Here is a 21,721-nt window from a genome sequence, read left to right on the forward strand (position 1 = left end):
GGGTCGCAGCTGCGACTGGGCACGTCACTCCAGGGGGCCCGGCCTCCCTGCAGACCCCTGCGACCGGGTACCCGCCATCATCATTTGCGGCCCCGACCCGCTCAGCAAACCGCTGGGGTCACATGTTAAGGTGTCCATCGGGTGGCCCATGCTGTCAGGGCCACCCGATGGAGATGGATTGTCAGGGTGCCCGGTCAGTGCTGGGCACTTTAACAGCGCGGCTGGGCCCCCTGTGATGAGATTACATGCTGAGAGGAAGTGACTGCATGTCACTCCTCCCGGCTAACATACAGAGCCCGCGACGGAGGAAGAACAGGGAGTCAGAGTGGGAACTCTGACTTCTATCAACCTGAGCCACCACTGGACCCCAAGGAAAGTCACCCTCCTGTACCTAAAAAGTAGGAAACAGGAGGGTGACTTAAATATTATGTGTGTATGTTTGTTTGTATGCATGTGTCTATCTGTCTCTATGTATGTGTGCCTGTCTGTTTGTATGTATGTGACCCAGGACATACTTGAAAACGAGAGAAATCTCAATGTATCTTTCCTGGTAACATATTTTATAACTAAATAATGTGTCTTTGTATGTATATTGTATGTGTGTGTGTCTGTCTGTCTGTGTCTGTCTTTGTCTGTCTGTCTGTATGTATGTGTCTTTGTATGTATATCCCATCAATGGGTAACTATTGAACACTCGTTCCCTGACATTCCCCCCCTCAATGCAAGCCTCTGGTTGAAGCCACCGACCCCACAACACTTGGCAAGACGACAAATCACACACCCCACAGTTACACCTACACTGAAGATATGGCACAAATTGCAAACATCAACGGAAATAGCACCATTCCCATCCCCTTTATATCCGTTCACTCACAATCCACACTTCCGAGGAGGATCCGTTGCATTTCTACATGACCACCGATGCGACTCCTTCCCACTACAGTTACGAGAGGTTACCTTTGAAGGGAAACTTAAAGATATCATTCTACTGAATCAGAGCTCAAACTACACGGGGAACCAACACTTCCACTATCTCCAACTATCCCAATTTATTAAATCTCACGCATTACTGCCTAAGGGAGATAGACAATTGACAAAATTTGAACAATTATGCTCCACTCACCCAATTTAAAAAAAAAAAAAAAAAAAAAAAAACTCCTCTCCTCCATGTACACACTAATTAGGGACACACAGGAAGCGAAGCTCCCGAACTACACTAACAAATGGGAGACAGAACTCCACAGGGACTTTACTTCCCTCCAGTGGAGTTCAATCTTCAAGACAGCGCATAAATCATCAACATCACTAAGGGTTAGAGAAAGTAATTACAAACGTATCTCACGCTGGCACTATACACCAGCTAAAATAAGCATCCCGGTCCGATCCCTCTCGGTTCCCTTGAAAGGAGATGAGCGGACGAAACAACCGCACGGTGAGGAGGCTGCGGACAAGGCTGACAAAATGGCGGACAGCAAAACATGCCTCAGCCCTTCACGAGGCCAGTCGGGACACAGAGCGCAAGCTCTCCCGCATCTTTGACTCCTTTTGGGAGCAACTGGGGAAACTAGCATGGCCCCTGGAGCCTGAGAACAAGTCGGAGAGCAAGCCACGAGAACCCACACGAAAGACCCCAGGGGTGGCCCCAGCATATACCGCCAACTACCCTCCCGGCCCCACAGAGAGACCGCCCTACTAGCGGAGACCCGACGCCTCACTAAGAACAACAACAGCCGTACCAAGACAGAACGAACTGTGTGTGCTAGTTTGTGTCTGTTAGTGACTGTGTGTTTGTCTGTTTGTGAGTGTGTCTGTTAGTGAATGTGTGTGTGTATATTTAGAATGCGGGGCGGAGGGAAGGGTTGGGTGTGGGTGGCGGGGGGGAGGAGGGGGGCGCCTGAGTTTTGTCCTGCCTAGGGCAGCACAAAACCAGGATACACCACTGCCTGGGAGTGAGAGCACTCTGTTCAAAGTTTTATCGGATCACGGTGGTTGCCCGATCCGATTAGGAGTTGCAGACAAGTTTTGTTGTAGCTCCCTGTCAAGTCACACCTCCCTGCATGTGACTTGTACAGCCTTCCATAAACACTTCCTGTAAAGAGAGCCCTATTTAGGCTTTCTTTATTGCAAGTTCTGTTTAATTAAGATTTTCGTATCCCCTGCTATGTTAATAGCTTGCTAGACCCTGTAAGAGCCTCCTGTATGTGATTAAAGTTCAATTTAGAGATTGAGATACAATTATTTAAGGTAAATTACATCTGTATGAAAGTGAAAACAGTTTTTTTTTTGTTTTGTTTTTTCCTTTCATGCAGGCTCTGTCAATCATAGCCAGTGGAGGTATGGCTAGGGCTGCATAAACAGAAACAAAGTGATTTAACTCCTAGATGACAGAGAATTGAGCAGTGAGACTGCAGGGGAATGATCTATACACTAAAACTGCTTTATTTAGCTAAAGTAATTTAGGCGACTATAGTGTTCCTTTAAGGGCTAATCGTAAAGCCAGAGCAATCTACATACAATCTATTTATCTGATATAGAATTGCCACACATAGAATCTCAACCCATAAAAATAAATAAAAAACAATATAGCAAGAAATGGATTGTCTTCTAAATATTGCTAGTAAATGGAAATTTCACTGGGTAATCACTATAAATATAGGTCACAAGACCGTACTAGCTGGTAGGATAACGTAATCCAAAATAGCTATCCAGAATGTATGAGCCCAAACTTAGATACTTTGTTATATTCATAAACAGAATTGAAGATTCATTCCAGATACGATCTGCTGTGTAACTCACTAGCCTGTTCAACAGTTAGTATTGTCATAGCGCTTAAGGTTTGATTGTTTTCAGGAGCAGTCCTTACATTTATCACTTATTTGGCACATAGTCTATGGAAAGCCAGTTTTAACTATTGTAGTGTATATATATATTTTATATTGCTACCCGACGATCTAGGAATATTAAGTAAGGGGTCTATTTGGGCAGGTTTCCATGAATGGAGCAGGTTTTCTAAAGACGGATTTCAGTTTAAGATCCATCTAGCAGGGGAAGGCAATTCAGACCTAGTGGTACAAGACAATCTGAGCAATATGTGAGATTCACTAAACAGTGAATACCGAGAGCAACAGAGATTATACTAGTGGGTTTATCACGAGGATTAGAGCTCTGACAGACAGTGTGGGTGGCTCTTATAAGAGCCTTTGGGTTTATAGTAAAGTAGAAGAATGCCATTACTTGGCGCTGGTGTACTTGGTGACAGCCTTGGTGCCCTCGGACACGGCGTGCTTTGCCAGCTCTCCGGGTAGCAGCAGGCGCACGGCGGTCTGGATCTCCCGGGAAGTGATGGTGGAGCGCTTGTTGTAGTGAGCCAGGCGAGAGGCTTCTCCTGCGATGCGCTCAAAGATATCATTGACAAAGGAGTTCATGATCCCCATGGCCTTGGAGGAGATACCGGTGTCGGGGTGGACCTGTTTCAGCACCTTGTACACGTAGATGGCATAGCTCTCCTTCCTGGTCTTCCTACACTTCTTGCCATCTTTCTTCTGAGTCTTGGTCACGGCTTTCTTAGAGCCTTTCTTGGCGGCTGATGCGGACTTGGCTGGATCAGGCATGATCTACGCTGTTTGCTGGAAATACAATGACGGTCTGCGCGCTCCGCCGGCTCTATTTATAGGCAGGCCATGCAAATTAAGCCCTTCCACTTTCTGTGATGGGATTGGTCAACACAGACAGGTGACGAAACGATGTCATAGTTTCAGCAATTGATTGGTATCCTGTACAGCGCGTGTCTAATTGGCTGCTTGCAAAGCCATCCAATCACAGAGCAGAGTGTGTCTATAAATAGCCCGTGTAAAGGGGGGTGAGGTTTTATTATCAGCGAAATTCTAGAACCAACATGTCAGGCCGTGGAAAGCAAGGAGGAAAGACCCGTGCAAAGGCGAAGACTCGCTCATCCCGCGCTGGTCTTCAGTTCCCAGTCGGCAGAGTCCACCGTCTGCTGAGGAAGGGGAATTATGCAGAGCTTGTTGGAGCCGGTGCCCCCGTTTATCTGGCTGCAGTGCTGGAGTACCTGACTGCTGAGATCCTGGAGCTGGCAGGGAATGCCGCCAGAGATAACAAGAAGGTAGTGTGATGACCCCCTTGCTGACCTGCCAGTAGAGCGCTTTTTGGAGGGAAGGTTCAGACTCATTGGAGCAATTGCTTCCTGAGAGCCAGGGGGAGCTCCCTTCCATTTGACTGCAGGAACTCCCACTCTTTGATTGGCCCAAGACACAATTATGCTGGAACTATTTTGGGCTTGGCCCTCGTGTGCGGCCAGTCAAAATGTAACCCGGTGGCGATTCAACATTTTTTCATGGATCCTGGCACTATTTTACCAATTCGGATGAGAGCTATCCAGGGTTGTATGATATGTGGGGTGCCTGTGTGGTTTTATTGTATTATGGGGGTGTTTTTGTCTTAAGTACTTTGTATTTGGGAGATAATCAGTTTAGCGGTCAGGTGCTTGGATGGGCACTGTATGCACATGTGACGAAACCAATCTCGCCACATTGTATTGGAGGAGCCTGGTTGCCCGTGTTCTATCAAAAAACCCTACCCCGTGAAAATTCCCTACCCTCGTCACTTCCGGTGACGCAGCCGCACCGGAAGTGACCCTCATCCAATGGAGGAGGAGGGTGTGCGCCGCCGCGCAAGCGCACACCAAATAGGTAGGGATTTTTCACGGGGTAGGGGAAATGAATGCAACAGTGCGCACGCGCGACAAAGTACTCCCGTCGGAGGTACAGCGCGCGTGCGCACGAGTTGCAAGGGAGCGCTTCACAAACCGCGCATGCGCAGTATAGGGGTAGGGAAATTTGATGGCTATTAGCCCTGTGAAATCTCCCTACCCCTATACTGCGTATGCGCGGACTCATCATCAGATTAAAGCCTCTCCCTGCTCCCAACACTCTCAGCCATCCAAGATTGAGGGTGAATTATGGTGGGACGGTGGGTGTTTATGTGCATTATATTGGGGGGTCTGTGCAGACCCCCAATTCTGCACAGACCCCCCAATTCTGCGCAGACCCCCCCAATATAATGCACATAAACACCCACCGTCCCACCATAATTCACCCTCAATCTTGGATGGCTGAGAGTGTTGGGAGCAGGGAGAGGCTTTAATCCGACGATCAGAGTTCGCGCATGCGCAGTATAGGGGTAGGGAGATCTCACAGGGCTAATAGCCATCAAAATTCCCTACCCCTATACTGCGCACGCGCAAACTCTGATCGTCGGATTAAAGCCTCTCTCCCTTGCCACTAGTGCGCACGCGCGCTGTACCTCCGACGGGAGTACTTTGCCGCGCGTGCGCACTGTGGCGTTAATTTCCCCTACCCCGTGAAAAATCCCTACCTAGCCTAGTTGTTGTGCGCCTGCGCGGCGGCGCACACCCTCCTCCTCCATTGGATGAGGGTCACTTCCGGTGCGGCCGCGTCACCGGAAGTGACGAGGGTAGGGAATTTTCACGGGGTAGGGTTTTTTGATAGAACACCCGCCTGCTGCCTTTGGATTATGGACCGGCAGCTAAAGGGTTAATTTTACTGTGCAGAAGGATTTATTTCTCCCTTTCTGCACAGCAGTTCGGTAGATTTCATATACCGAACAAACAGCCGTTCACCAACCTTCCCAGAGCCGTGGGAAGCCGGCCGGCGTTGTTAATTGGCCACCCAGGAGCTGGAGTGTGCCTCCTATTTACCTCCCTGAAGCTGCGGTTAACCGCAGCTTAATTGCTTGTTAACTTTGTGCCTGCTGTTACACTTTGCGGCCGCTAGGTGGCGGTGTTCTGGATCTCCCCGGGCAGCCAGCGATTTTCTGCCCGGCTTTCATGCACCAAAATCGGACACTTTTACGTGCAGGCACCGCTGAACCTCCAGCCCCTGGTTCTAATTCGTATGGATTTGGTGAATACAGGGAAATTCGGTGTTTTATGTTTTATGTGAATCCTTTAACCCAGATAGCAATGCCATGGAGCCTGTTCGTATAATTAAAGACTTTAGCTCCATGGCACTTAAACTGTATTTGGGTGGTCTGGGTGCCATTCACCTAATAATGTGCACCCAGACCTGAGCTATCTGGGGAGTTTGATGCATTCACCTATATCCAATTTGTGAGGTTTGGTGATTTTACAGTAGCTGTGCCTGTCTCTCAGAAAGGGGCATATCGCCTAAACAGATTTTAACCCCTTGTCTGCTGAAACGGTCCGTTACAATTGGTGGCAAGCGGCGGGATCGTTCCTACAGCCAGAAGGACAGCTACAGGAGACACCATTGCTCTGGATTTTACAATTTGAGGGCAACGCATGTCTCAGTACAGCGACCCTGACAGCACCAGCATGGAACCAGCAGTGGAGTTCGATGAGGCTGACATGGATGACCGAGATGCAGTACGCAAAGGCATCTGGTACCAGGCACTGGGTATTGTGGAATACCAGCAGGACGGGAGATTCCCCAAGGAAGAGCAGCGGTTGCAGAAGCGAGTAGCCCTGCGGATGCCCTTCCTGGGAGAGCAGCCCCTGGAGGAATGGGTGAGAGAATTGGAACACCTAGTATGGCAGGAGATGTGGCTGGAGGATGCCTACCAGGCGCTTTGGTGGTATGTTGCACAGTACCTGCCCTGGACAGCCGAGCATGACAAGCCAGAGGGAGAGGAGTTTGATGGTCCTGGCTTGTTATGGGAGACTTTTGCAGAGCCTGAGTTTGGGAGCGCTACACAAGCCCGGTTCCAGGATCTCTTTGAGTGGAGGGAGAGCAGGTATGACTGGGACGACACTCATAAGATTGAGCAAGACCTGGTCCACCTGGTGACCCAGGAGATGGAGCTGGAACAGGGCTACCAAAATCTGTTCCACTCCAGTGAGAAGGCTCAGCAGGGAAGCGCAGACCCAGATCCAGACCCCTTCAGCTGGGAAGATATTGTACAGTTTTACTGTTTTACTATTGGTTGAAAAGGCAGTAACACGCCTTGTATGTTTTTTTTATTTTTATAACACATGCCTTAACTGCTTTGATCCAGATGTTTATTATTTGTTGGTTTAACTACCATAAAAATGCAGAATGTGACACGGCATACCGCCATATCTTGTTCTTAGGGTATAGTTAGTGAAGACCTGGTGTAACGGACCGTTTCGCTCAGAAGGGGATAAAAATTGTTTAGGCGATAATCCCCTTTTTCATAGACCAGCAACTACAGCAATCACCAATCTCCCGAATTCCAAACTGTACAAATTCACCAACTCCCGAACTGCAAAAACACGAACCCTGGAATCAGCCGAACAGGAAAAGCATACAATCTGCTTACACTCCTGGCAGTCAGCATACAATCCAATTCCCCCAAAGAACGAGACGACACATCGCTTTGAGGGTTAAGCAGGAACTGGTTTACTGAGGGCTACCTGCCCAGTATTTATGCGGGTCTCCCACTTGGTGGACACTCCCCTAAGGGACCAAATGGAAGACTGAAACAGCAGACAGGCATGTATCACTTTAGTACATACAGCCACAATACTTTCCCACAATCATCCTGGCTTCCTCCTCTCTGTCCTGGAGATAATTAGTGAAGTAATTCAATTATCTCCCAGGACAAAGGCAAAACTCCTTTATACATGTGGGGACACAAAACAGACTATCACTTTAAAATACATAAAGACACATTTTATACATAAAACACAGACATGTAACATATCCCCAGATAGCTCAGGTCTGAGTGCACATTATTAGGTGAATGGCACCCAGACCACCCAAATACAGTTTAATTGCCATGGAGCCAAAGTCTTTAATTATACGAACAGGCTCCATGGCAATGCTATCCAGGACCGGTGCTAGGATTTTTAGTTACACAGGCGAAGATGCATTTTATTTAAAATAAGGTTCATACAAACACAGAAATAATCATACAGAGACATACACACACAGACAGAGACATACATGCAAGCATATAGACATACATACAGAGGCATACCGTACATACATACATACATACATACAGAAACAAACATACAGAGACATCCAGGCATACAGACACATACATACATACAGGCATACAAAGACATACACGCATACAGAGACATACCGTCATACAGACACATACGTACAAAGACATACAGGCATACAGACACATACATTTGTACATACAGAGACATACAGGCATACGGACACATACATATGTACATACAGAGACATACACAATTACATACTTACATCAGTTAAATCTTGTCCCCGGGATGCATGCTGTCTGGCTCCTTGGAGTCCTGCCCTGCAGCCCAGCCCCATCACAGGGCGCCAGCCGCGCTGTGTGGTACACAGGGAGCAGGGATATGATGTCATCCATATCCTCGCCCCCTCCACACAGCCTGTGGCAGACACCAGGGTAGGTGCAGTGGCGTACACATGACCCATGGGGCCCCAGTGCGCAAATTGATCCGTGCCCCCCCCCCTCGCTCTTACTCTGCGCGGGCCATGGTGGCGGGCACCTGGTCGCAGGGGTTGCAGGGCTATGACCCCTGCGACCGTGGTATGTACGCCAGTGCATGGAGATGCACACACAATTAAAGGACCACTACAGACACCCAGATCACATCAGCTCAATGAAGTGGTCTGGGTGTCAGGTCCCTCTAGTTTTAACCCTGCAGCTGAAAACATAGCAGTTTCAGAGAAACTGCTATGTTTCACCGAGGGTTAATCCAGCCTATAGTGGATGTCTCACTGACAGCCGCTAGAGGAGCTTCCGCTATTCTAAAACACTGAACGTCCATAGGAAAGCATTGAGTAATGCTTTCCTATGGGCGGTTTGAATGCGTGCGCGGCAAGAGCATTCAGAGCTGAGAGGCGGAGGGATCCCCAGTGCCAAGGGAGTCCGGTGCTAGAGAAAGGTAAGTGCTGAAGACACACACACACTCTCACGAACAGATGCATACACACCAGCTAACAGACACACACATTTACTGACAGACACACTCAGCGACAGACATACATACACACTCACTTACAAAACATACACTCTCACTGACAAACACACACTCACTAATACACACACAAACACACTCAGTAAGAGACACACAGTAACACACTTACTGACACTCACTAGCAGACACACTCACTGACACACTAGCAGACACACTCACTGACACACTAGCAGACACACTCACTGACACTCACTAGCAGACACACACTGACACTCACTAGCAGACACACACTGACACTCACTAGCAGACACACACTGACACTCACTAGCAGACACACTCACTGACACTAGCAGACACACTCACTGAAACTAGCGGACACACTCACTGACATTAGCAGACACACTCACTGACACTAGCAGACACACACACTGACACTAGCAGACACACACACTGACACTCACTAGCAGAAACTCATTGACACTCATTAGCAGACACACACACTGACACTCACTAGCAGACACACTCACTGACACTCACTAGCAGACACACTCACTGACACTTACTCGCAGACACACTCACTGACACACTAGCAGACACACACTGACACTCACTAGCAGACACACACTGACACTCACTAGCAGACACACACTGACACTCACTAGCAGACACACACTCACTGACACTAGCATACACACTCACTGAAACTAGCAGACACACTCACTGACATTAGCAGACACACTCACTGACACTAGCAGACACACTCACTGACACTAGCAGACACACACACTGACACTAGCAGACACACTCACTGACACTCACTAGCAGACACTCACTGACACTCACTAGCAGACACACTCACTGACACTCACTAGCAGACACACACACTGACACTCACTCTGACACTCACTAGCAGACACTCATTGACACTCACTAGCAGACACACTCACTGACACTCACTAGCAGACACACACACTGACACTCACTCTGACACTCACTAGCAGACACTCATTGACACTCACTGACACTCACTAGCAGACACACACACACACTGACACTCACTAGCAGACACACTCACTGACACTCACTAGCAGACACACTCACTGACACTCACTAGCAGACACACGCATTGACACTCACTGACACTCACTAGCAGACACAAACACACACACTAAAACTCACACTAACACATGTTTTTTTTTATTAATTTAATCCCCCAGTCTCCTTACCTTTTTGGAGTGCTGAAGGGATTCCCTGGGGTCCAGTGGTGCTGCTGGGCTCCTGGGCTCCTTGGCTGGCTCCTTGGCTGGCTCCCTGGCTGGCTCCCTCCCTGGCTGGCTGGCTCCCTGGCTGGCTCCCTGGCTGGCTCCCTGGCTGGCTGGCTTGCTCCCTGGCTGGCTGGCTGGCTCCCTGGCTGGCTGGCTGGCTCCCTGGCTGGCTGGCTCCCTGGCTGGCTGACTCCCAGGCTGGCTGGCTCCCGGGCTGGCAGGCGGACGCGAGGGAGCACTCTCCCATGTGTGCTTCCTCTTCAGCTCCCTCGCGCACCGTGTAGGGATGCCGGCGCCGTAAGATTACATCATCTTCCGGCTCCATTATCAGTATGCGGCGCGCGAGGGAGCTGAAGAGGAAGCACACATGGGAGAGTGCTCCCTCGCGCGCCCGCAGAACCGGGCGCTCGGCCACGCTACAATAGGTCGTCGGTTGGAGGGGAGCGCAGTGCGCTTCCCTCCTTCCGGTCAGCCTGATTTTGCGTCCCCAGGGCCGGTGCGCCCTAAGGCCGCCTTATGGTAGCGCCGGCCCTGTTGCTATCTGGGTTAAAACATTCACATAAAACATAAAATACAGAATTTCCCTGCATTCACCAAATCCATACGAATTGGAACCAGGGGCTGGAGGTTCAGTGGCGCCTGCACGTAAAAGTGTCCGATTTTGGTGCATGAAAGCTGGGCAGAAAAGCGTTGACTGCCCGGGGAGCTCCAGAACACCGCCCCCCTAGCGGCCGCTAAGTGTAACAGCGGCCGCCCAGTAACATTCAATTAAGCTGCGGTTAACCGCAGCTTCAGGGAGGTAAATTGGAGGCACACTCCAGCTTCTGGGTGGCCCATTAACAACGCCGGCCGGCTTCCCACGGCTCTGGGGAGGTTGGTAAACGGCTGTTTGTTTGGTAGATGGAATCTACCGAACTGCTGTGCAGAAAGGGAGAAATCAATCCTTCTGCACATCAAAATTAACCCTTTAGCTGACGGTCCATAATCTAAAGGCAGCAGGCGAGCAACCAGGCTTCTCCAGTTCACAGTGGCGAAGTTGGTTTCACCACACCTGTTACCTGCTTTAGCATAGCTTAAACCTGACACACTTGGTTACCTATATGTTAACAATTGCATATCTTGCTACCCATACCAAATGTCTATGACGACCTAATCTGTCGAACGAGTCTTTGTTTATGCCTATAACTTACCTTGCACCTTCCTTCTTTGTCACTCCTCTGAATATTCCTACCTGACGTGTGCATCTTGTTAAATCTTGGTAAATCATTTAAACTAAACGAGAACCTAAGCTGTCAAAATATTGATCTCATTAATCTAAAAAAGTGCCTTGACAAACGAATGCCACGACTTGTACTGCAAATGTCTATCAATTTTTCTTGATGTCGCTGTTGTGGCGCACCAAGGCTTTTTGTTACTTTTGTGCACAACAAAAATAAAGAATTTAAAAAAAAATAAAAATGTGTTAGTATGAGTGAGATGAGTGAGTGTGTGTCTGTCAGTGAGTGTGTATGTGTGTGTATGTCTGTTAGTGTGTGTGTGTGTGTTTGTATGTCTGTTAGTGTGTGTGTGTGTGTGTTAGCCTGTGAGTGTGTCTGTTAGTGTGTGTGTCTGACTGTGTGTGTGTCTGTTAGTGAGTGTGTGTGTCTGTTAGTGAGTGTGTGTGTGTGCTAGTTTGTGTCTGTTAGTGACTGTGTGTTTGTCTGTTTGTGAGTGTGTCTGTTAGTGTGTGTGTGTGTGTGTATATTTAGAATGCGGGGTGGAGGGAAGGGTTGGGTGTGGGTGGCGGGGGGGGAGGAGGGGGGCGCCTGAGTTTTGTCCTGCCTAGGGCAGCACAAAACCAGGATACACCACTGCCTGGGAGTGAGAGCACTCTGTTCAAAGTTTTATCGGATCACGGTGGTTGCCCGATCCGATTAGGAGTTGCAGACAAGTTTTGTTGTAGCTCCCTGTCAAGTCACACCTCCCTGCATGTGACTTACACAGCCTTCCATAAACACTTCCTGTAAAGAGAGCCCTATTTAGGCTTTCTTTATTGCAAGTTCCGTTTAATTAAGATTTTCGTATCCCCTGCTATGTTAATAGCTTGCTAGACCCTGTAAGAGCCTCCTGTATGTGATTAAAGTTCAATTTAGAGATTGAGATACAATTATTTAAGGTAAATTACATCTGTTTGAAAGTGAAAACATTTTTTTTTTTTGTTTTTTTGTTCCTTTCATGCAGGCTCTGTCAATCATAGCCAGTGGAGGTATGGCTAGGGCTGCATAAACAGAAACAAAGTGATTTAACTCCTAGATGACAGAGAATTGAGCAGTGAGACTGCAGGGGAATGATCTATACACTAAAACTGCTTTATTTAGCTAAAGTAATTTAGGCGACTATAGTGTTCCTTTAAGGGCTAATCGTAAAGCCAGAGCAATCTACATACAATCTATTTATCTGATATAGAATTGCCACACATAGAATCTCAACCCATAAAAATAAATAAAAAACAATATAGCAAGAAATGGATTGTCTTCTAAATATTGCTAGTAAATGGAAATTTCACTGGGTAATCACTATAAATGTATGTCACAAGACCGTACTAGCTGGTAGGATAACGTAATCCAAAATAGCTATCCAGAATGTATGAGCCCAAACTTAGATACTTTGTTATATTCATAAACAGAATTGAAGATTCATTCCAGATACGATCTGCTGTGTAACTCACTAGCCTGTTCAACAGTTAGTATTGTCATAGCGCTTAAGGTTTGATTGTTTTCAGGAGCAGTCCTTACATTTATCACTTATTTGGCACATAGTCTATGGAAAGCCAGTTTTAACTATTGTAGTGTATATATATATATATATATATATATTATATTGCTACCCGACGATCTAGGAATATTAAGTAAGGGGTCTATTTGGGCAGGTTTCCATGAATGGAGCAGGTTTTCTAAAGACGGATTTCAGTTTAAGATCCATCTAGCAGGGGAAGGCAATTCAGACCTAGTGGTACAAGACAATCTGAGCAATATGCGAGATTCACTAAACAGTGAATATCGAGAGCAGCAGAGATGATACTAGTGGGTTTATCACGAGGATTAGAGCTCTGACAGACAGTGTGGGTGGCTCTTATAAGAGCCTTTGGGTTTATAGTAAAGTAGAAGAATGCCATTACTTGGCGCTGGTGTACTTGGTGACAGCCTTGGTGCCCTCGGACACGGCGTGCTTTGCCAGCTCTCCGGGTAGCAGCAGGCGCACGGCGGTCTGGATCTCCCGGGAAGTGATGGTGGAGCGCTTGTTGTAGTGAGCCAGGCGAGAGGCTTCTCCTGCGATGCGCTCAAAGATATCATTGACAAAGGAGTTCATGATCCCCATGGCCTTGGAGGAGATACCGGTGTCGGGGTGGACCTGCTTCAGCACCTTGTACACGTAGATGGCATAGCTCTCCTTCCTGGTCTTCCTACGCTTCTTGCCATCTTTCTTCTGAGTCTTGGTCACGGCTTTCTTAGAGCCTTTCTTGGCGGCTGGTGCGGACTTGGCTGGATCAGGCATGATCTACGCTGTTTGCTGGAAATACAATGACTGTCTGCGCGCTCCGGCGGCTCTATTTATAGGCAGGCCATGCAAATTAAGCCCTTCCACTTTCTGTGATGGGATTGGTCAACACAGACAGGTGACGAAACGATGTCATAGTTTCAGCAATTGATTGGTATCCTATACAGCGCGTGTCTAATTGGCTGCTTGCAAAGCCATCCAATCACAGAGCAGAGTGTGTCTATAAATAGCCCGTGTAAAGGGGGGTGAGGTTTTATTATCAACGAAATTCTAGAACCAACATGTCAGGCCGTGGAAAGCAAGGAGGAAAGACCCGTGCAAAGGCGAAGACTCGCTCATCCCGCGCTGGTCTTCAGTTCCCAGTCGGCAGAGTCCACCGTCTGCTGAGGAAGGGGAATTATGCAGAGCGTGTTGGAGCCGGTGCCCCCGTTTATCTGGCTGCAGTGCTGGAGTACCTGACTGCTGAGATCCTGGAGCTGGCAGGGAATGCCGCCAGAGATAACAAGAAAACCCGCATCATTCCCCGCCATCTCCAGCTCGCTGTCCGTAACGACGAAGAGCTCAACAAACTGCTGGGAGGAGTGACTATCGCCCAGGGAGGTGTCTTGCCCAACATCCAGGCTGTGCTGCTGCCCAAGAAAACCGAAAGTCATAAATCAAAGAGCAAGTAAAGCGGACAGCTGCTCCACCGGTCTAGACTAAAAACACAAAGGCTCTTCTAAGAGCCGCCCACAGTCTCCACAAAGAGCGCAACCATCTTCCTGTATCTACTCTCTCACACACACCCCATGAACGTGTAACAAGTCAAATAGGAAGCGTTCTCGTCCTGCACTCAGTCCCATTCTGTATACAACATTTCAACTCTAGAACGCGAGCTAGAATCAATGTATACCCATGATACGTGCAGCAGCATCGAGTTAAACATTGGGTCAAGTGTATATAGTGTGCCTGAGCCTCTATTGCTAAGGGGGGAGGGGGGGGGAGAATCTCGCTTACTTACGGTTGTCCCCCTCCCTGTCTGAACATGCTGCGTGAAACTTTGGATAAGATTCAGCTCTACAGATCCGATCTCTGGCTGCTGGATGCGTTAGCTCTGCCTCAACAGCATGGACTCACGGCCGCACAAGGGGATTATTGTTTCAATGAGTGGCTGCCTGGTAACATTCCCTGCTCTGTCTCATGTAGCTCGGTTATAAGGCGGCTGGGCGTACTGTGAGTCCTTTATCAGACGTGATCACACTAAGAATCCCATGTAAAGAAGCGGGCTCTCTGCATGTGTTAGAGGTGTATGTCCCATCTCCCCTCGGTAAAGCCTACACACTAGTTAATAATTCTATTGGGAGTAATACGGCCATTACTGCCCACTGCCAATCCTATCAACTAGTAGCGTCTATAATAAATGCTGTCAGGACAGGAGGACTCACTGAAGGACTAGATCCCTTCTTTGAAGCAGATGATTTGAGCGGGTATTTTGAATGAGGGGGAGGGGATAAGCAGTTGATTTGAGCGGGTATTTTAAAATGAGTAACTATTTGTGTTCAGCCAATCAGAATACTCCACCCACCTGATGAACCAATGGAAACGCCGTGCCTGGCTATAAAAGCTCGGTCTTGTAAGCGCAGACTTCATTCGCGCTCGTTTTGTTACGATGGCCAGAACTAAGCAGACCGCCCGCAAATCCACCGGAGGCAAGGCTCCCCGCAAGCAGCTAGCCACCAAAGCTGCCAGGAAGAGCGCTCCAGCTACCGGGGGAGTGAAGAAGCCTCACCGTTACCGGCCGGGAACTGTGGCTCTCCGGGAAATCCGCCGTTATCAGAAATCCACCGAGCTGCTCATCCGCAAGCTGCCTTTCCAGCGCCTTGTCCGTGAGATCGCTCAGGATTTCAAGACTGATCTGCGCTTCCAGAGCTCTGCCGTCATGGCTCTGCAAGAGGCTAGCGAGGCTTACCTGGTGGGTCTCTTTGAGGATACAAACTTGTGTGCCATCCACGCCAAGAGGGTCACCATCATGCCCAAAGACATCCAGCTGGCCCGTAGGATCCGAGGAGAGAGAGCTTAAACTCTTAACTTGTTCACACAAACACCACAAAGGCTCTTTTAAGAGCCCCCAAATCTGCACTGGAATGAGTTTAAACACTTTTATATGCACGGTCTTTGTATCCTCTGCACATCACTAAATATCTAGACGTATTCAGTTTCTTTCTTTTCTAATTTATAAACAATGCCCCCCGGGTAGCTATAGTAGCTGCTTGGCTATTTTACCTTCACAGATTTTCAGTGAATAAACTCATCTAGTAGACAGTAGAAGCGAATTACTCTATTTACAAGCGATCATGTGAATTGGCAGCAGGTAAAGGAGTACTTTATATTTGCTACGGCTTGCTTAGAGGAAAAGAATACATGTGTATTTATATACAGCTAGTCATAATGTTTCTAATGAAATGGCTTTAAACTGCAAGCATGTTATAAAATGTAAGCAACAGTAACTATATTCAATACTTCTAAAATCTTGGTAGTCTGTCTAATCTAAATGCACTGCACTAGATCGCAATGTTGAGTGATATAGCGCTACAATTACTAGAAATCGAGTGCTAACTGTGCAGACAAATCGATGTGTAACTAGAGAATGACACGATCTCAATAACCATTGACTCTACATAGGAGAATGTTATAAACTCAGAACTCGATGTGTTTGAGCAGTAGAAGGCAGTTTGTCAGATATAGGGTTGAAGTGATTAGATTGACTCTTTCAGTGAAAAGGTGGGTGGCCCTAAAAAGGGCCTTTGGGTTAGTGGGGTATGCGGTAAGGCCGAGTCAGGGTTTTAACCTCCGAAGCCATAGAGAGTGCGGCCCTGGCGTTTAAGGGCATAGACTACGTCCATGGCGGTCACAGTCTTCCTCTTGGCATGCTCGGTGTAGGTGACGGCGTCCCGGATAACATTCTCCAGGAAGACCTTCAGCACCCCGCGAGTCTCTTCGTAGATGAGGCCGGAGATACGCTTCACTCCTCCTCTGCGAGCCAGGCGGCGGATTGCAGGCTTGGTAATGCCCTGGATGTTGTCACGCAGGACCTTTCTGTGCCGCTTAGCGCCGCCTTTCCCGAGACCCTTTCCGCCTTTACCTCTGCCAGACATGGTTCTGTTTTACTATCTGCCGCAATGATACGGGATACACTGCAACGCTCTCCTTATATACACCACGGGTGGACCGAATGGAGAACTGCAGCACATGGGGCGGAGTTAAGTCCCGCCCTCATTCACATTTTTTTTTTTCCCCCCTCTTTCCTGAAATGGTTCTGTCTCTTGAACATAAAGTTGTGTAAACACGAAGGATGAAACAAGATCGTGATTTTTTTTTTTAAATCATGTATTTAGTGTTGCTTTGAAAGTCGGCTTATTCACAGCACACGGTATCACTTATTTCCTACGGTTTGATCATCTAAATAAGCGCCCGGTTCCCAAGTGAGAGAGGGCGATGGCAGTCCCTTTATTATCACCATGTAAATATTCAGCTCGACAACAGCCTTAATTAGTCTCTGCTTTATCATCTTACTGAACAGGAAATAAAGCCAGTATGGCTACTTTGGATGGTGATATTCTATAGATTATATGCGTTTCTCACTCAATTCTGACTAAAGTTGGCCTTTTGCAGTTTAATGAATCTCCCACAATATCTTGGCAAGGAGGGAATTTCAACTTCCCACAAAAAAATAATAAAAACATTTTATAAAGAGTAGCACTGACAAGGTACTTTCTATTTACATCCCAACGAGGTATTTTCTAGCACTAGATCCTGCTTTACGAATGAGAAATGGTGTGTGTGACATTCTATAAAATAAACACGTGCCTATCACAAATATAGCTCTTAAAGGACAAGGTGGTGGCTCTTAGAAGAGCCGTTTGGACTTTTAAATATAAATTAAAACAAGATACGAGCAGGGCTTCTTTTTTCTTGGGAGCTGCCTTTTTAGCCTTTGCTGGACTCTTAGCGGCTTTGGGCTTGGCTGCCTTTTTAGCCGGGCTCTTTGTTGCTTTTTTAGCCGGACTCTTCACTGCCTTCTTGGGCTTGGCGGCTTTGACTTTCTTGGGGCTCTTGGTGACTTTTTTAGCGGAGGCTGCCGGCTTCTTGGCCTTCTTCGGGCTCTTCGCGGCTACCTTCTTCACTTTAGCCGGAGACTTGGAGGCTTTCTTTGGGGCGGGCTTCTTGACTTTAGCCGGTGCCTTCTTGGGCTTTGCAGCCTTGTCTTTGCTCTCCGCCTGCTTCTTGTTGAGCTTGAAGGAGCCGGAGGCTCCGCTACCTTTGACCTGGACGAGAGTCTCTTTAGTCACCAAGCCCTTGAGAGCCAGCTTGAGGCGGCTGTTATTCTTCTCCACATCGTAACCAGCGGCGGTCAAAGCCTTCTTCAGGGCTGCCAGGGACACCCCGCTGCGCTCTTTAGAGGCGGACACAGCTTTAACAAGGAGCTCGGACACGCTGGGACCGGACGGCTTGGCAGCTTTCTTGGCGCTGGATGCCTTCTTCGGCTGCTTCTTCTTAGAATCGATTTCAACCGCAGGAGCGGCAGCAGGAGCAGTTTCAGCCATGATCACTATTCACTATACCGATCAGTCAATAATTCCGTTCACAGCCGGCTCTCATTTATAGATCTCAAGCTGGCATCCTATAGGCTGATCTAAGCGCGCTCTGATTGGATACAGTCTTATGACACACCCTTCACTTTCCCTTCTCCTGCTTTTCACACACTGCTCTCACTCTGTGTTTCCGAGTGGATACAACTAATAGATTTTACTGAAATAAGAGAACGGATGTCGATGTCATCCATCGTGAAATGTACTAAACTATCTTATCTAGAGTTTATTAGCAGTCTCATGGCTCCCGAGGGCTGTCACAATGTAGTAGAGCTGGGGAAAGCAGACACAACTCGTTTGTGATCAGCTTGATGTTCTCCAGAAACATTATTTCCAGAACTATTTAAATGATATATTTGAAGGCTTTCTTTCTCACTCTTATTCAGGGAAGGGAAGGGACCTGTGTTATCAAGGTGTGTTGTAGCTCATGTCATAAAGAAACAGAGAAGAGGGATGTTGCACCTCGTTTGTTCAGACAGTAAACTCAGGCAGTATGTAGTAAGATCATAGCATATAGTTGATATTTAATTTGCATAATCTTTATTCTATCTATTTATTCATTATCCTCTGAGTCTAACAGCAACTAAAACCAGTTATATATACTCTGGAAGGAAACTCTGCTCTGTGAATTTGCGTCCCTTGGTCATCTTGAGGTAGTGTGATGACCCCCTTGCCGACCTGCCAGTAGAGCGCTTTTTGGAGGGAAGGTTCAGACTTATTGGAGCAATTGCTTCCTGAGAGCCAGGGGGAGCTCCCTTCCATTTGACTGCAGGAACTCCCACTCTTTGATTGGCCCAAGACACAATTATGCTGGAACTATTTTGGGCTTGGCCCTCGTGTGCGGCCAGTCAAAATGTAACCCGGTGGCGATTCAACATTTTTTCATGGATCCTGGCACTATTTTACCAATTCGGATGAGAGCTATCCAGGGTTGTATGATATGTGGGGTGCCTGTGTGGTTTTATTGTATTATGGGGGTGTTTTTGTCTTAAGTACTTTGTATTTGGGAGATAATCAGTTTAGCGGTCAGGTGCTTGGATGGGCACTGTATGCACATGTGACGAAACCAATCTCGCCACATTGTATTGGAGGAGCCTGGTTGCCCGTGTTCTATCAAAAAACCCTACCCCGTGAAAATTCCCTACCCTCGTCACTTCCGGTGACGCAGCCGCACCGGAAGTGACCCTCATCCAATGGAGGAGGAGGGTGTGCGCCGCCGCGCAAGCGCACACCAAATAGGTAGGGATTTTTCACGGGGTAGGGGAAATGAATGCAACAGTGCGCACGCGCGACAAAGTACTCCCGTCGGAGGTACAGCGCGCGTGCGCACAAGTTGCAAGGGAGCGCTTCACAAACCGCGCATGCGCAGTATAGGGGTAGGGAAATTTGATGGCTATTAGCCCTGTGAAATCTCCCTACCCCTATACTGCGCATGCGCGGACTCATCATCAGATTAAAGCCTCTCCCTGCTCCCAACACTCTCAGCCATCCAAGATTGAGGGTGAATTATGGTGGGACGGTGGGTGTTTATGTGCATTATATTGGGGGGTCTGTGCAGACCCCCAATTCTGCACAGACCCCCCAATTCTGCGCAGACCCCCCCAATATAATGCACATAAACACCCACCGTCCCACCATAATTCACCCTCAATCTTGGATGGCTGAGAGTGTTGGGAGCAGGGAGAGGCTTTAATCCGACGATCAGAGTTCGCGCATGCGCAGTATAGGGGTAGGGAGATCTCACAGGGCTAATAGCCATCAAAATTCCCTACCCCTATACTGCGCACGCGCGAACTCTGATCGTCGGATTAAAGCCTCTCTCCCTTGCCACTAGTGCGCACGCGCGCTGTACCTCCGACGGGAGTACTTTGCCGCGCGTGCGCACTGTGGCGTTAATTTCCCCTACCCCGTGAAAAATCCCTACCTAGCCTAGTTGTTGTGCGCCTGCGCGGCGGCGCACACCCTCCTCCTCCATTGGATGAGGGTCACTTCCGGTGCGGCCGCGTCACCGGAAGTGACGAGGGTAGGGAATTTTCACGGGGTAGGGTTTTTTGATAGAACACCCGCCTGCTGTCTTTGGATTATGGACCGGCAGCTAAAGGGTTAATTTTACTGTGCAGAAGGATTTATTTCTCCCTTTCTGCACAGCAGTTCGGTAGATTTCATATACCGAACAAACAGCCGTTCACCAACCTTCCCAGAGCCGTGGGAAGCCGGCCGGCGTTGTTAATTGGCCACCCAGGAGCTGGAGTGTGCCTCCTATTTACCTCCCTGAAGCTGCGGTTAACCGCAGCTTAATTGCTTGTTAACTTTGTGCCTGCTGTTACACTTTGCGGCCGCTAGGTGGCGGTGTTCTGGATCTCCCCGGGCAGCCAGCGATTTTCTGCCCGGCTTTCATGCACCAAAATCGGACACTTTTACGTGCAGGCACCGCTGAACCTCCAGCCCCTGGTTCTAATTCGTATGGATTTGGTGAATACAGGGAAATTCGGTGTTTTATGTTTTATGTGAATCCTTTAACCCAGATAGCAATGCCATGGAGCCTGTTCGTATAATTAAAGACTTTAGCTCCATGGCACTTAAACTGTATTTGGGTGGTCTGGGTGCCATTCACCTAATAATGTGCACCCAGACCTGAGCTATCTGGGGAGTTTGATGCATTCACCTATATCCAATTTGTGAGGTTTGGTGATTTTACAGTAGCTGTGCCTGTCTCTCAGAAAGGGGCATATCGCCTAAACAGATTTTAACCCCTTGTCTGCTGAAACGGTCCGTTACAATTGGTGGCAAGCGGCGAGATCGTTTCTACAGCCAGAAGGACAGCTACAGGAGACACCATTGCTCTGGATTTTACAATTTGAGGGCAACGCATGTCTCAGTACAGCGACCCTGACAGCACCAGCATGGAACCAGCAGTGTAGTTCGATGAGGCTGACATGGATGACCGAGATGCAGTATGCAAAGGCATCTGGTACCAGGCACTGGGTATTGTGGAATACCAGCAGGACGGGAGATTCCCCAAGGAAGAGCAGCGGTTGCAGAAGCAAGTAGCCCTGCGGATGCCCTTCCTGGGAGAGCAGCCCCTGGAGGAATGGGTGAGAGAATTGGAACACCTAGTATGGCAGGAGATGTGGCTGGAGGATGCCTACCAGGCGCTTTGGTGGTATGTTGCACAGTACCTGCCCTGGACAGCCTGGAGTCCTGTTCTGGATCTCCCCGGGCAGCCAGCAATTTTCTGCCCGGCTTTCATGCACCAAAATCGGACACTTTTACGTGCACTCACCGCTGAACCTCCAGCCCCTGGTTCTAATTCGTATGGATTTGGTGAATGCAGGGAAATTCGGTGTTTT

The 21,721-nt window shown here is 48.3% G+C and overlaps 6 protein-coding genes across 6 annotated transcripts; 2 read left to right on the plus strand and 4 right to left on the minus strand.

The window, feature by feature from the left end:
- Positions 1 to 3,204: 3,204 nt before the first annotated feature.
- Positions 3,205 to 3,611, minus strand: LOC134601831 (histone H2B-like). Its single transcript, XM_063446331.1, has one exon. It carries the CDS (start codon positions 3,609 to 3,611, stop codon positions 3,231 to 3,233), a length of 381 nt encoding a protein of 126 aa, XP_063302401.1. The 3' UTR covers positions 3,205 to 3,230.
- A 2,997-nt stretch (positions 3,612 to 6,608) lies between these two features.
- Positions 6,609 to 15,825, plus strand: LOC134601294 (histone H3-like; the record flags this gene model as incomplete). Its single annotated transcript, XM_063445767.1, has 2 exons — positions 6,609 to 6,624; positions 15,378 to 15,825. Coding segments are annotated over 2 exons (441 nt in total), but the record flags the coding sequence as incomplete, so codon positions are not given.
- Positions 13,310 to 13,753, minus strand: LOC134601292 (histone H2B-like). The gene has a single exon (XM_063445764.1). The coding sequence runs from the start codon at positions 13,738 to 13,740 to the stop codon at positions 13,360 to 13,362; it is 381 nt and encodes a 126-aa protein (XP_063301834.1). The 5' UTR covers positions 13,741 to 13,753; the 3' UTR covers positions 13,310 to 13,359.
- On the plus strand, positions 14,020 to 14,429 carry LOC134601293 (histone H2A type 2-C). Its single transcript, XM_063445765.1, has one exon. It carries the CDS (start codon positions 14,025 to 14,027, stop codon positions 14,412 to 14,414), a length of 390 nt encoding a protein of 129 aa, XP_063301835.1. The 5' UTR covers positions 14,020 to 14,024; the 3' UTR covers positions 14,415 to 14,429.
- A 679-nt stretch (positions 15,826 to 16,504) lies between the features above and the next one.
- Positions 16,505 to 16,889, minus strand: LOC134601295 (histone H4). The gene has a single exon (XM_063445768.1). The coding sequence runs from the start codon at positions 16,875 to 16,877 to the stop codon at positions 16,566 to 16,568; it is 312 nt and encodes a 103-aa protein (XP_063301838.1). The 5' UTR covers positions 16,878 to 16,889; the 3' UTR covers positions 16,505 to 16,565.
- A 681-nt stretch (positions 16,890 to 17,570) lies between these two features.
- Positions 17,571 to 18,326, minus strand: LOC134601832 (histone H1B-like). The gene has a single exon (XM_063446332.1). It carries the CDS (start codon positions 18,324 to 18,326, stop codon positions 17,571 to 17,573), a length of 756 nt encoding a protein of 251 aa, XP_063302402.1.
- Between the last annotated feature and the right edge of the window lie 3,395 nt (positions 18,327 to 21,721).

Source organism: Pelobates fuscus, chromosome 3 (assembly GCF_036172605.1).
Source record: "Pelobates fuscus isolate aPelFus1 chromosome 3, aPelFus1.pri, whole genome shotgun sequence".
Classification (NCBI taxonomy): Eukaryota; Metazoa; Chordata; class Amphibia; order Anura; family Pelobatidae; genus Pelobates; species Pelobates fuscus.